At 53.8% G+C, this 14,374-nt stretch overlaps 1 protein-coding gene across 1 annotated transcript in view; it reads right to left on the bottom strand.

Annotated features, from left to right (window-relative positions):
- The window catches only part of TMPRSS6 (transmembrane serine protease 6), a 33,209-nt gene that overhangs the window by 17,259 nt on the left and 1,576 nt on the right, over nt 1-14,374 (bottom strand). The window contains exons 2-7 of the mRNA XM_055566179.1: nt 10,736-10,869; nt 9,258-9,325; nt 8,517-8,701; nt 8,217-8,258; nt 3,960-4,164; nt 1,135-1,271 (exon numbers count right to left, since the gene is read on the bottom strand). Coding sequence (XP_055422154.1) covers nt 1,135-1,271; nt 3,960-4,164; nt 8,217-8,258; nt 8,517-8,701; nt 9,258-9,325; nt 10,736-10,869 — 771 coding nt within the window. The remainder of the gene's footprint in view (nt 1-1,134; nt 1,272-3,959; nt 4,165-8,216; nt 8,259-8,516; nt 8,702-9,257; nt 9,326-10,735; nt 10,870-14,374) is intronic.

Genomic DNA, 14,374 nt, shown 5'->3' with positions numbered 1-14,374 from the left:
ATGGCATGTATTAAATGCTCAGTAAATGTTCACTACTGACATCAGCTGTGCAGCCCTTGACCGTTTACTGGACGTGTTCACTGCTGTGCCAGCCTCATGGTTACAGGGACTGGGGAGAAAGAACCATTCTCCTTTTCAAAGATGATGAGGTTCGGAGAAGAGCAGCAACTTGGATGAGGTCACACAGTGAGAGGGTGAGGGATGGGGAGCAGCTGTGTCCCCAGCTGCCCCGACACCTCCCATGCAGCCAGGGAAAGCCCTCCTTCCCCTCCCCATAGAGCTATATCAGAGATGCCCATGAGAACGGGCCAACTCTGGCACTTCTTCAACCCCAGAGACTCCCAGAGGGTCACTTGTAGATCTGGGTGACCAACAGGAGAACAAACGGGTGGAACCAGGGGAGGGAGGGGGAAGTGGGTGAGGAGATTGAGACTGACGGCAGAGGAAGGGAAAGGGGGCAGGTTGTGTGTCCTTGGTGTTTAACCCTCCCTCCACGGAGCCCAGGAAACTTCAAGTTTTGCTTTGTCTGCCCAGAGGCAGCTGATGGATGATAATTGATGGTGATAAAGGGTGGGGCCCGCTCTTCCTGAGAAAGCGGGTGGTGGAGGGGGTTTCGGAAGCAGGAGAGAGTAGGGAAGGCTCAGAGGGGCAGCTCAGGCACCCTTTCCTATGAATCGCCCGCCTCTGAACACCCCTCCCCTGCCGTCTCTAGGGACAAATGCGCTGACCTTTAGTGTGAGAGGGTCGTCTGGGGGACCCCACTGTCCACGCTCTGCCAGGGTGCGCACAGAGGAAGGAGGGGCAGGGGAGGGAACCGGGAGAGGAGACAGCCAAGGAGGAAGAGAAGAGAGAGGAGGCAGGACAGACACAAGTTTTCTGCAAGAGGGCAGGAGAGAGGATGAGGTGAGGAGGAGGGAGGTAGCACAGGGGGCAGGGGCGGGGGGTGATGGAGCCAGAACAGAGAGAGATAAAGGAGCTCAGAGGCGTGAGTGTGAGTTTGGAGAGCAGAGATGCTTCCAGAACTTTCCCTCCTCCATCCTATCTCCAACCAGAGAAGGGGAAGGCAAGCCCAAGGAGCACCGTGGCTTCTGCCGCTGAGCCCCTCTCCTCCCCGAAGGACTCCTGACCCCTCACCCTGGATGGTCACAGGCTGCACGGAGAGCACGAAGGGGTCGTAGTAGCTGTGAAGGCCCTTCTTCCAGACCACCGCCATGATGGCGCCTGAGGCTAGGACCTCCACCACGGGCTCCTGGCGACTGCAGCCATAGACCCTGGTGGGACAGAGAAGGGTGACGAGGAGGGGCGGGGCCTGGGAAGGACATCCGGGAGGGCTGTGGGCTGCCCAGAGGAACAGATGAGGAGGGACTGGGAGCCTGTACATCTGAGTCTATGGCCAGGCTGCTCTGTGTCCTTAGGCAGGTGTCTAACCCTCTCTGGCCAGGGGGCTGACCAGAGACCCTATAAGGGTCAGTCCAGCTCCCCAGAGGAGAGAAGACAAGGGGTTTCCCAGACTTCTGGAGCTTACAATTCCACTGTGACTGCTGACTCCTGTCCCACAGCACCCCTGCAGCCCCCTCAGAATCCCTTTGACCCCTGAGTGCCCAGCCTATGCCCTGTAAGGAGACCAGACTGGCACCTATGGGGGCCATACCCTCTGGCTGACCATACCTAACTCCTGGCTCTCCTGGCTGGAACAGAGAGAAGACAGGTGTACAGTCTGGTGATCCCCTGGGTACCCCAGGACTCTACCCAGAGCTTGGCTTGGGGGAGGCACAGGAGAAATAACCATATCAGAATTCTAGACTCACAGGAATGTCAACCATGATAAATTTCTTCAGGGATTGTCAAGGTTAACTGCTTGGTTACCAGGTGGGGAAACTGAGGCTCATGAAGCTGCCAAGGCCCCACTCTGGGTCCACAGCACAGACAGTGCCCATGCTGGGCACTGCCTGTGATAGCGGCTGGCACTCCTGCAATGTCTGTGCCCCCGTTCAACCCATTTCAGGGCAGGATGCTCCAGGCTTCCCCGTCCCTCACTCTTGGCCAACCTCTGCCAAAGTTCCTCTTGACTCAGAATTCTCTGGAGCTGTGCTCATCAGGAGACCAATTCCTAGGAAGCTAGTAACCCTGCCTCCCCTGGATGGGGTGCGCCAGCATCCAGCAGGGAGGTACTGCCTGCCTGCCCTGTGCCAGCTTTGAACTTGACCGGTGTGAATGGACGGCAATGGGGACACTGCAGGTACCCAGGCAAATGTGAGAAACCTCAAGCACAGCCTCAGAAGCACCATCAACACCAGCCCTGGGAACCCTGCAGCTGGCGAGGGAAGAGTGAGCAATCCCAGAAATTTTCCCAGAAGAGTCTTGGTTCCCCAGGGTCCTGGAAGGGTCCTTTCCCCTGGCCTCAGCTTGCCCAGGAGGTGCTCACCTCTCCCTGGTCCTCTTGCTTGTTCTCACTGCTGGGGGGCCCCCCCACCCTCCTACACCACACCCTCTCCGCCTTCAGGAGGTGGGAGATAAGATATAGGAGGTTGCCTTTAATCCTCACTTGTAATATTGGGGATTTCTTTTATTTACTTAAGCAGCTGAGCCCTTGTTGTAACTAAAACGAGGTGAAGGTTGCTGGAGACCCCACCAGTTCCCCCTACCACCCTACGCCCCTCGCTCCGTGTTCCCATCGCCACTAAAGTATGCCTCTCCTGGTATGGGGGGCAAGTCTGAGGGTCCCCTGGTCCTGTCTGATCCACAGTTTTACACCTTCTCTGAGGGCCTGAGACCGCAGTCAGATCCCCTCTCCAGTAGCAGGCTTGGAGAAGCCCCCGGGAAAGCCCTAAAGTGTCCCCACCCTCATCAGGCCTGGAAATCAGCTGGTGTCTGGCTTCTCTGCTTCCCAGAGCCCTCCAGGAACCCAGCCTACGCACACCCCAAACTGCGGTCAGCACATGGCAGTGGGTGGGGCTGCAGATGAGAAGGCAGCCTCAGAGCCTGGAGAATCAGAGAGGCCCTGTGGGAGGGGGCCAGGGAGAACCTCACTCAGCTCACCCGGCAGGACTGCTCTGGACCTGAACATGCAGGTCGCACCCCCACTGGGCTTGGAAGCTGGTGCCCACGCAGGACAGAAAGGCACCAGCCGGGTGCCCCAGGGTCTCCCCCAACCTCCTGTAGTCCCCTGCCCCACCCTCACCCTGTGGGAAGGTGATCAGGCTCCTGGAGGCCAATGCCATTTCCAGCCCCTTCGTGGTCTCCCCATGGCCCACTACTTGCCTGTCTTCTGCATTCCACATCTTATCCTAAAGTTCTTCTCTTCTGCTCAAGAACTTTCCATTAGTTCCCCACTTACCAAGTATTAAAGATAAGATTATCCCTTGCATTCCATGCCCTTTGTGACCTAGCCCCAGCTAGACTGTACATAATAATAAGTAATAATGGCCAGCAGCTGCTGGAGCTTTAATGGATACATCGAATGTATGGTAATAGTGGACAGCATTACTGTGTGTAAAGATCTTGGCCCAGATCTGATTGAAATCCTCTCAATAACCCTGCAAGGTAGGAATGGCTGTGCACCCATTTTACAGGTGAGCAAACTGAGGTTCAGAAAGGCAAAGTAACTTGCCTTAGGGCACACAGCTAGGAAGCAGTAGCATAGGGTTGGAAGTCAGGGACTGCCAGCCTTCAGAGCATTCTTATAAGATCATGTCACCTCCCAGAGCTGAGCTTAGAGATCGCCTAGTACAACTGCTTTGTTACAGATGGGAAAACAGGCTGGGGGAGGGGAAGGGGGTTGCCCAAAGTACACAGGCACTTCCACTCTTCTCTCGCCATCTCCCTCTGGCCTGTCTCCCAGATGCCAAATATAGGGCCCAGGGGCACCCAGCCCCTTGTCTCAGAACACTGGGTGTGGCTTTGACCTCACACCATCACCCCCTTCCCAACCTTCCCCCACCACCTTCCCAGGGACTCACGAGGTGATGAGCCTCCTCTCGAGAGGCCCCGCCACGTCATACATGGCCAGCCGGTCCCGGCAGTCAGCCAGCTTCCACTCGAGCCGGAGTTTGAGCATGAGATCCTGGGGGCCCTGAAGGTGCCACAGGCAGCTGGAGGCCAGGGTGTCGGGCCCCTTCAGCCGGAGGGCCTGGCCCTGGCCCACGTAGCTGTAGCGGTAGCAGCCTGGAGTAGGGAGAGGGACATGCCCCCTGACCCCTGTTAGCTGGGAGGAGGGACCCGGTGGGGGGGCAGCCCCATCAGGTCCTCACCCAGGCAGGGGTGGGGTGGGGAGAGCCCAGAGGCCCTCTGTCCCAGCTTCCTGTTTCCCCACTGCTTCCATCTCCAGCCTCCTCATCCACACATACATGCATTGGTTCATTCATTCATTCCCTTCACGCTCACTGAGCTCACCAGACCAGGTAAATGCTAGAGAAAGGTTTGGTCAACTGCCAGAGCATAATGAGAAGAGCAGGGAAATATATAGACACTGAGGGGGGTGGGGGGATAGCTCAGAAGTGAGGGATCTCAGGGAAGTCCAGTGGAGGGTGGGGGGTGCGTCACAGAGTGAGCAAAGGGCTGCAGGCTAGGGTGGGCAGGGGACTTGGAGGCAGGAGGGTGAGCTGGAGGAGGGAGGCAGGGCCCCCCTCATGCCCAAGAGAGAAGCCTTTTGGTCCTGCAGCCTTGAGAGCCATGGAAGGTTAGGTAAGGATGGGACACGACTGGGCTTGGGTCACAGACTCCTCTGGCTACTGAAAGCAATGCCAAGGAAACCAGGAGACCAGCAATAAGGGGAAGCAATAAGGGGAGAGGGCTCAAGGCTGCATTTCAGATGGAGAGAAGGGAATGTGTTCCAGTGGGGCTGGGAGGCAGCCAAGTAGAGGAAGTCAGCTCAAGCTGCTGCTGCTGCTGCTGCTAAGTCACTTTAGTTGTGTCCGACCCTGTGCGACCCCATAGACAGCAGCCCACCAGGCTCCCCCATCCCTGGGATTCTCCAGGCAAGAACACTGGAGTGGGTTGCCATTTCCTTCTCCAGTGCATGAAAGTGAAAAGTGAAAGTGAAGTCCCTCAGTCGTGTCCGACTCTTAGTGACCCCATGGACTGGAGCCTACCAGGCTCCTCTGTCCATGGGATTTTCCAGGCAAGAGTACTGGAGTGGGGTGCCACTGCCAGCTCAAGCTAGTGATCATCAAACTGCACGAATGAAACAGATTGCACTTAGCAGGCATTTTGATACATGCCCAGAAGTGAACCAAGAGCCGTACACTCACCATTTCATTAAATGGCTCCATGAAATAGTTTCTATTATTGTCCCCGTTTTACAGACCTGGGCCAGGCAGATCTAGGTTCACCTGATCTTTCTTGGGCCTCAGTTTTTTCCTGTATAGAATGGAAGCAGTAGTGATCCTTGCTAGGTTGTCACAAAGCTTAAGGAGGGTGCACGTTTGAACACTCAGCATAGTGCCTTGCACATGCATGCATGCTCAGTCGCTTCAGTCGTGTCCAACTCTTTGCGATCCCATGGACTGTGGCCCACCAGGCTCCTCTGTCCAAGGAATTCTCTAGGCAAGAATACTGGAGTGGGTTACCATTTCCTTCTCCAGAGAATCTTCCTGGCCCAGGGATCAAACCCAGGTCTTCTGCATTGCAGGCAGATTCTCTACCACTGAGCCACCTGGGAAGCCTTGCACATAGCAGGTGCTCAATACAGGTAGTGACCGTTCTTCTTTAGGTAGGTGTTGGGGAAAGGGAGAAGGGGGAGCTGGGAAGAAACTCTTTGACTTCTCACTCTTCAGTTGGTCACACTTGAGGCTCAGATGTAACCTGTCCCGCTGGCTGCCCTCGTCCACACCTCCTTCTCCATCACACCCCCACTGTGCTTCCTCTATTGCGGTTCTCCATGAGTTTTGAATGCAGTGCTAGACCTTGCACAGCAGTATCACCTATACCATTCACTCATTCATCATAGCTGATGGGCACCTACAGTGTGCTTGACTTAGGCTCCAAGGACCAGCCGTGAACCTGGGCCATGAACCTGGGCCGTAAGTATGTCATTTAAACCTCACCTTGAGCTAAGCAGAAGGGATGTGGGAACGAGCCCCGGATGTGAGAGGCAGCCTGGTGTGCAGGGAGTTCACACTCTGTACAATTGTCCTGGCACCACCTCTCACTGCTGTGTGACTTCCTATCAGTTGTTCAGTCACTCTGAGTTCTGTCAAATGGACATAATGCTAATCCCTGTCCCACCTCCTTCTCTGCGTGGTTCTGAGAACCAGGAAGGGCATGGAGGTGAAGAAACAGGCTTTGCTCTGACTGCTACCACTTGCTCAGCTCCCTCCTCCTGATGACCCCTGGCCATCCTGACCCCAGCTGTGGAGCTGATCTCTCCAGGGAGAAACCTCTGACATTGCCAAGGGGAAGGGAGAGGGAGCCTGGGGAAAGGTGTCTGGCTGTTCCCAGGTACTTGTATTCTTTGAATCTTGCTCCAAGCTGAAGCTTGCTTTCACCACTTTAATAATTACTTTTTTGTATGAAGCTGATTAGGGGAGTGCTGGTCTCTGTTGATCATCAGAAACACCTTTAGGGAGCCTGGGAGAAAGTAAATGAAGCTCCTGTGTATTCTCTTCGCTGCCCTTTGCTCATGCTCCTCCCTATACCCAGAGTGTCCTTTCCCCGCTGGATCTGACAGATTCCTCCCTATCCCCCAATTCTGAGTCTCCCTCCTCCAGGAAGCCTTCTAGGACCTCTCTAGTCAGGAGCACCCCTTTCTCCCTCTAGAGACACATCCCTTCCTCTGCTTTGGATCACAGCCCCGGGGGTCCACCTCTGTCCCAGGGCAGAATGGTTCCCTTTCTGCACTGCCCCCGGGACCTCTATTCTTGCCCTGGCACTTGGTGCTGTGAGATTCTGTGTATGTGGTTGTTTCCCTCATGGGGCTCAGAGCTCCTCTGAGGGCAGGGTGAGGACACGGTCAGCTGGTGTCTCCAGAGCCAGCGTGGGGCCTGGCAGGGAGAAAGTGCCCCCAAAGCCTACTTGGAGGACATGAATTGTCATCCTTGCCCCATGAGACACTGTGCTCTGGGAGGGCAGGGGCTCTAGACATGTACTGAACCAAATAGGGATAATTATAAAGCAACTGCCAGAAACCTGGGGACATGTGAACCTCAGCACAGGCAAGTGTGATGGAAAGGCCTGTTTGAGACCAAGGACAAGGGCAATGTGTGCACCAATGCGGTGTTAGATGATGCATATCAATAATATAGACAGATTAATTTCTTGTGCTCTCCTTTAGTCATGAGGGAAAATCCTACTGCTCCCCTCATCGGTGACTTAAACAAATCTTTGACATGTGCTCATATCTTTGTATGAGAATCATGATTTTAAGTATTTGAAAACTGTCCTTTGACCCCATCACCTCCATCCACCAAGGAAATAAGCCTTTGACCAGCCACATGGGAGGACAGGAAGGTCAGAGAAGGTACAACCAGGATTTCAACTCTGCCTCCCTAGGCAGAAGAGGAAGAATCTGGGAATTTAGGAGATCTTGCTCAGAGCCGCAGGGTACAGTAGTAGCCCAGGCGGTGCACTGCCTAATTCTGGAAGTCAGTAGTCACAACAGCCTACAATGTGGACAGCACTCCTTGGTGGCCCTGCTGGTGCTTTGCTTCCCAGGGCTCAGGAAGACTGGAGCCTCTTGGAGAAGCACAAGATGACTCTAGCAATAGGGCATGGGGATGGGGTGGGAGGAGAGGACAGATTAGCCCGACTGGAGGAGAAAGGGAAGGAAAAGATGGAGGGAGTATCCTTACCTGTGACAGAAATAGCTCACAAGACCAAGTTTCAAAGCCAAAGTGACTGATATACCTCAAATCGACAAGATTATTTTCTACCATCAGTGGAAACATAAGATTTCAAAAGAGAAGAAATGGAATTCCATGAGAGAAAAGCAGGGTCACATTGATGTGCAACTAAATCTGCTACTCACTCACACCCCACACATGAAACACACACACTTATGTGCAAATACACACTTTGTTCACACGTGCACACCTCCTCCCCCCAGAGGCCCCCAGCCCTGCTCAGGACCTGTCACTGAGTCTATATTATCATGCCCCTTGGGTGACCCCAGACCAGTGCCCCTTGCACCCAGAGAAGCCGTGTGGACCCCTGACACTCAGCCAAACGAGAAAAATACCAACTCAAAAGGAAAGTGGGGAGGAAAAACCAAAGTGGCGTACCCAGCGTGGAATTCAGTGCAACTATGTCTTTCACGCTGGCTTCTGTTAAAAGGAAACGAACAAACAAATGAGCAGAGAGAATAAATAAATGAAATGAAAGTAAAAATAGAAGAGCCCATCAGAGCCTGTCTGAGATTGACCCTGACTGCCCACCGTCCCCCATGACCCACCCCTCAGTCCTGGCTCCTGGCCACTGGGGTTGGAGGGTGGGAGGAGCCATTCCGAGAGCATCCCATCCCTGGAGGCGGGGCTTGCCGGGCCTCGCCAGACTGTCCCATGTTCCTCGTCTCCAGTACTGACCCAGGATCACCAGGCCCTCGGGGTCCACCTCATACTCGGTCCGATAGGGAGCGGGGACCGAGCTGTTGACCGCAGACAGCAGCTCCTCCGCCAGCAGGGCCCGCACCACGTCGGGGCTCAGCATTGGCCGGCGGTGCTCCGGGATTTGGAGGATGAACCAGAAGAAGCACGTGAATGGTCCCTCCCTGGGGCAGGTGGAAGTGAGAGGGGCTGGGGGAGGAGCCTGGAGTGTGGGCCCCACCCAGCCCCCTGCTCCTGGTGAGAGTTAGAGGGGGCCGGCAACTGTGGCCCTTGTGACGGGCATGGAGCCAGGCATCCCTAACGCCCTCTGAGGGAGGAGCTCTGGAGAGCCGCACCCATTTCACAGATGAGGAAATTGAGGCGTGAGAGGTTAGGTAATATACCACAGACTCTGTTGTAAGAGAATGGGACCACTGCACTCGCCACCCCTACTACTGCTCCATGGTCTCTTCTGATACCTGTCAGGCCCTTGATAAAGACACCACAGTCACTGTCTAGTATAATCCCTGCCATACCATTGTTTTCATTCTACAGATGAGAAAACCAAGTTCAGTGAAGGGAGGTCACATGCAGGAATCCAAGTTTCCTCTCTGTGTCTCAGTTTCCCCATTGTAAAACATGAAGGTGTTGCATCAGAAGCCTACAGCATCCCCTCCCATTCTCCGAGTCAAAGGCTCTAGCAAAGGCTGATGAGGGTGGGGGGTGCTCAAGAAGACTCACCCAAAGGAGTAGACGGCACTGGAGTTGTAGTAAGTACCTAGGGGGGTGCTGGCAATGAGCTCCTTGAGCTAAAAGGAGGGAAAACAATCAGAGTCCCCTCATGACCCTCTGCAGAAACCCTCTCCTACCCTGGGATACCGTTTGACCCTCCCACAGCCCTCCTTGACTGAGGAATCTATAGGATAGAGAGGCTTGCCCATGGTCACACGGTGAGTAATGACCACGACAGGGAACAAACCTCATTCAGTTTTTATTTCCCTCCCCCTGCACACAGCCAGGCTTCCCTGGTGGCTCAGTGGTAAAGAATCTGCCTGCCCCTTCCACTAGCTCTGAACTTGACCAGATTACCAGTGGCTTCTCCCCCTCCATCAAATCACTCCTTGACTCTGAGAAGCTCCCCCTGGGCTTCTGAGTCCCCTCCTTAGGCCCAACCACAGCCACTGGGGCTCAGACAGTTGGTCTTCGCACATGTTCAATGGCAGTGCTGCTGTGGGGTGGAATGCAGGATCGTAGGTTCTTAAAGAGCTCTGAATGGCACAGAGCTAACATCCACACGCTCTCATTTTAACCCCACGACAACCCTGCAGACAGGCACTGTAGTTATCACTCCACTCTGCAGAAAAGGAAAGAGAGTCTTGGGTGGGTCTCCCCAAAGCAGGTCCTGAGGCAAGTGGTTTATTTCCAGGTGGTTCCAAGGCACATCAGTGGGGAAGGAGATAGGCAGGAAGGCAGCCAACATGGCTGCGAAGGTTCCGGGCAGAGCTGAGGGTGGCTGAGGAGCAGATCCAGCAGGGATCTCTGAGAGACTGTGGTGGAGGTGGTGGTTTGGTCATTAAGTCATGGCTGACTCTTACGACCCCATGGACTAGGAACCTACCAGGCTCCTCTGTCCATGGGATTCTCCAGGCAAGAATACTGGAGTGGGTTGCCATTCCCTTCTTCAGGGAGTTTCGCGACCCAGGGATTGAACCCAGGTCTTCTACATTGCAGGCAGATTCTTTACCAACTGAGCTATCAAAGAAGCCTGAGAGACTGTGGGAGCATCTTCAGAACTGCTCTCACCAAGAGCTGAGGGATCCACCTTCTCTGTCTCTTGTGCCTGAGGGTTGCTGCTGGGAATTACTCCTCAGCACTTCCAGCCCACCCTGCTGGACAGGGTGCTGGCTGTGAGGGAGACCATCCCCAGTGCAGTAAGCCATTGTTAGGAGGAGAAGGGGTGTGGGAGGGCCCTGGCAGCATCCTTACGCTGCCTTAAATTTCAAAGGTCATGCTTCTACTAAGTAGCAAAATCAGGATTTAATCCAAGTGCAATTTGACCCTAGAGTCCACTTGCTTTCCCACCAGTCTACACCGTCTCCCTTCCATGATGCCTAGAGCAGGACTCTGATCCTAATGAGTGTTCTGGATGGATTCACCCACTGCCTGGACATGATCAGGCCCCTTCCCCTCTCCCTTCTCATCCCCACCATCCTTCCTACCATCTTCTGAGCTTTGGCAGTTTCACTGCGGAAGGCACTGGACTCCCGGCGGGCAAGGTCCTGGGAGAAGTGGCGATTGAGCACGCGGAGGCTGCCTGAGTACACCTGGCTGACCGTCACCTCTGCCTTGTACCCTGCCCAGGAAGAAACCAGCAAAGGTTAACCAAGGGAGTAGATGGGGTTGGTTCCTGAACCCCCTACTCCTTCTCCTGCCACCCCGAACCCTCAGCACAGCCTCCAGCACCTTGGGCCTCCAAGGCGCCATCATCACTGCCATCGTCTTTGTCGTTGTCATTGAGAGTTTGTGTAGTGACAAATTGGCCGCACAGAGCCAGGGAGGACAGAGGCCCACGGGTGGGTGGTGTCCCAGGGGCTCCCAGGCAGAAGTCGACCCAGTGATTAGTCCAGGACATGGATACCAAAAAACCCATCTTGGGCCCAGAAGGTCAAGTTCTTGATTTAGCACTTCTGTGTTGTCCATTGAGTTGTCCAAGCTGCACCTACTATGAGGGGTACACTAGTAAACCAAGACAGACAGGTCTCCCCACATGGACCTGACAGAGATGGGTAAGATAGACTTTCCCCCAGTAGCCGTACAGTCTGTGGGGTTCATCTGCCAGGATGTCCTAAAGAAGCACGAGGTGCTCTTGAGGGTTCATGGCAAACCCTAGGCCAGGGTGACGCTCCATCTGAGATAGGAGGAATGGAGAATAAATTAAGAAGAGGGGAAGCAGCAGATTATCTTCAGGGCAGAAGGAATAGCATATGCAAAATCTCCACAGTGGGGGTCATGTTAAGGACCAGGGCCAAGAGCCTGTTTGGTGGAGCAATCAGACAGGGGTAATAAGAGGCTGAGACATCAACAGGGCGGGATTTTGGTCTTTCCCTGATGAACAAGGGAAACCATGAAAGGTTTAAAATCAGGGATGATGTCATCAGATTTCCGTTTTGCAAAGATCATTTTGACTGATGTGAAGACAACAGATTCATAGTCCGGACTTTCTAGCCTTATTCAGTCATTTATTCATTCATTCAATGCATATTTATTGAGAACCTGCTATGTTTAGGGACTGGCCTAGAGTACATGGGAATATACCAGTAGGACAGTGAACAGATAACAATACAAAAGCCAAATCTGTCCTTAACAGCTTGTAGTCTAACAAGAAAGACAGACAACAGACAGCGAACACAGGACATAACATATTAGAGGTGTTAAGTGGTATAGAAATCAAGGGTTGCCGTGGGCTACAACATGCAGGCCAGAGAGGAGGGAAGTGGTGTTGGTCAAGTGGATGTTAACCTACAGAAAGAGCATTCCAGGCAGCAGACTGGCAAGTGCAAAGGCCCTGAGGCAGGAGCTTGTCTGCTGTGTTTGAGGAACAGCAAAGATCTGAACGAGGGGAAAGCAGGAGGAGATAAGATGGTGGAGGAAGGGTCACACAGGGCAACCCGGGAAGGACTTTGATTTTTGCTCTGAGTGAGATGCGAGCCATGGCAGGCTTTAAGCAAAGAAGTCTGATGATTTGATTCACATTATAAAACAATCCCTCTGCCTTTGTGTTGAGAACAGGCTGTAAGCAGGCCAGGGCAAAAGCACGGGGACCTACAGGAGGCTCCTGCAGCTGTGCCAGTGTGAGTGGTCCAGGGGAGCCTGATCAGGCTGTGCAGGGAAGAGAGAAGTGATTGGCGTCAGGGTATATTTTGGGCTTGCTGGCTGGCAAGTGGGGGCTGGGCAGTAAAAGAAAGAGGAGGGAACATAGGAAGGATAAAATGACCACCTCCTGGAATGTCCTCTCCATTTTTTTCAATTTTAAAGGATTTTCTTAGGTCATAATTTTCTATTTTATTTTATTTTTTGGCACACTGCAAGGTATGCAGAACTTCCCTGATCAGGGATTGAACCAAAACCTTCTGCAGTAGAAACAGTCTTAACCACAGGACCACCAGTGAAGTCCAGATCACTAATGATGATACGATAAAGTTACAATCATGTCTCAAAATCTCAAACTTCTGAAACACTTGTCTATAAAGACACATTGCCTCAGGGACATGGAAAATCAATAGTTCAATATCATTTTATGTTAACAACTGGTACAAATCAATTAAAAAGTTAAAGCCCCCTTCAAAATATACTCCAAAGGTAGACTGACAATTTATAAAAGAGTTAACTCTCAGTGAGGTCTGAAATACCCTTAGACATCCTGGAGGAGGAGCAGCGCCTGCCCCTGTCCTCCACCCCCCACCTCCCCCTCCCCCGCCACCCCCAGCCCACCCTCCCAGTGCACACTGGAGCTCAAGGGCTGGAAATGCAAATTGGGGAATCATCAGAGGATAAGGGCATAAATGGAAGCAGAGGGGAGGAGAGTCCCTCCAACAGCAAAGACACAGAGGAGAAGCCATCATGAGCTGAGGACAAAGAAAGTGTGGGTGCCCCGGAAGCCAAGCGAGGAAAGTGTTTCGAGGAGGAGGGGATGAGGTACCCAGTCAAGTGCTGCCTGCAGGTCAAATGCCATGAGGACTGGCCACTGGATTCAGCAGTGACCGTGACAAGTACTCTTGGGTTTATGGGGGGGTGGGGGACAGGGAGTCAGATTGGAAAGGGTACCAGACAGAGGTGTGGAACTGGAGGGCACAGCATTTTGAAACACCAGGAGTTTGCTACAAAAGGAATCTGAGAAATGGCTGGCAGTGGGTGGGGAGACCAGAGGGACTGAGTACCGGAGCAAAGAGAAGCACAGTACACTGATGGATGATGCCCCCAGAGGAGAGAGGGGGGCGTGGCTGAAGCCGGGCCACCGCATGGGCAGAGGGGCTGGGATCCAGGCTGGGAGGACAGCAGGCTTTTACAAGGCTTTTTGTTTGGTTGGTTGGTTGGTTGGTTTGCTCCCCACCCCCTGACTCACCACACAGCATGTGGGATCTGGTTCTCCAACCAGAAATCAAACCTGTGCCCTCTGCACTGGGAGCCCAGAGTTCAACCACAGAACTATCAGGGACATCCCACAACTGGCTTTAGATAAGGCCGGGCCGGTTCACCCATGCGGATGGTGGAGGGCAGAGCACATGGGTACAGCTGGGAGGGAATCTATGGGGCATCTCTTCTGAGTGGTTCCATTTTCTTATTGAAGCAGGAGGCAGAGTGGGTGGGGGATATGGGAGAGTTTGAGAAGAAAGCGTAAAACTGTGGCCCAGGAGAGCAGGAGAGGGAAAGGACCAGGGCAATACAGCTGGGCAGCATGAAAGGCCCCGCTACCCGGATCTGAGTGGACCAGCCCAGGGCCCACTGGGCTTGGGAACCCGGCCCTCACCCCATCCTCTTCTGGGCCACTGGGTCAGGCTGCCACTTATCCAGACGTTTGCTCCTCACTTCAGGCTTATCCTGCTCCAGTGTAATAGGCCTCTTGTCCATCTCCCCTTCCAGACCAGACAGGGCATGTCTGTAGTCCATCCCCTCCCCAGTGCCCAATATCCAGAGCACTGCCTGGCCCAGGATGGGAGAAACTGTTCAAACATCTCCTAAAGTGCTCTTCTACCTGCATCCCTCTGGGGAGAGGGTTGCCTTCCCCTAGCTGGAAGGAGCTCTCACCCTCTGGGTCCTCAGCCCCATGGAGCATCCTGTGCCCCCAGTGGGGTGATTCA

The sequence above is a fragment of the Bubalus kerabau genome, chromosome 1 (genome assembly GCF_029407905.1).
Source record: "Bubalus kerabau isolate K-KA32 ecotype Philippines breed swamp buffalo chromosome 1, PCC_UOA_SB_1v2, whole genome shotgun sequence".
Taxonomy (NCBI): Eukaryota; Metazoa; Chordata; class Mammalia; order Artiodactyla; family Bovidae; genus Bubalus; species Bubalus kerabau.
The sequence above is the reverse complement of the archived record's forward strand: the minus strand, read 5'-3'. Positions and strand labels throughout refer to the sequence as shown.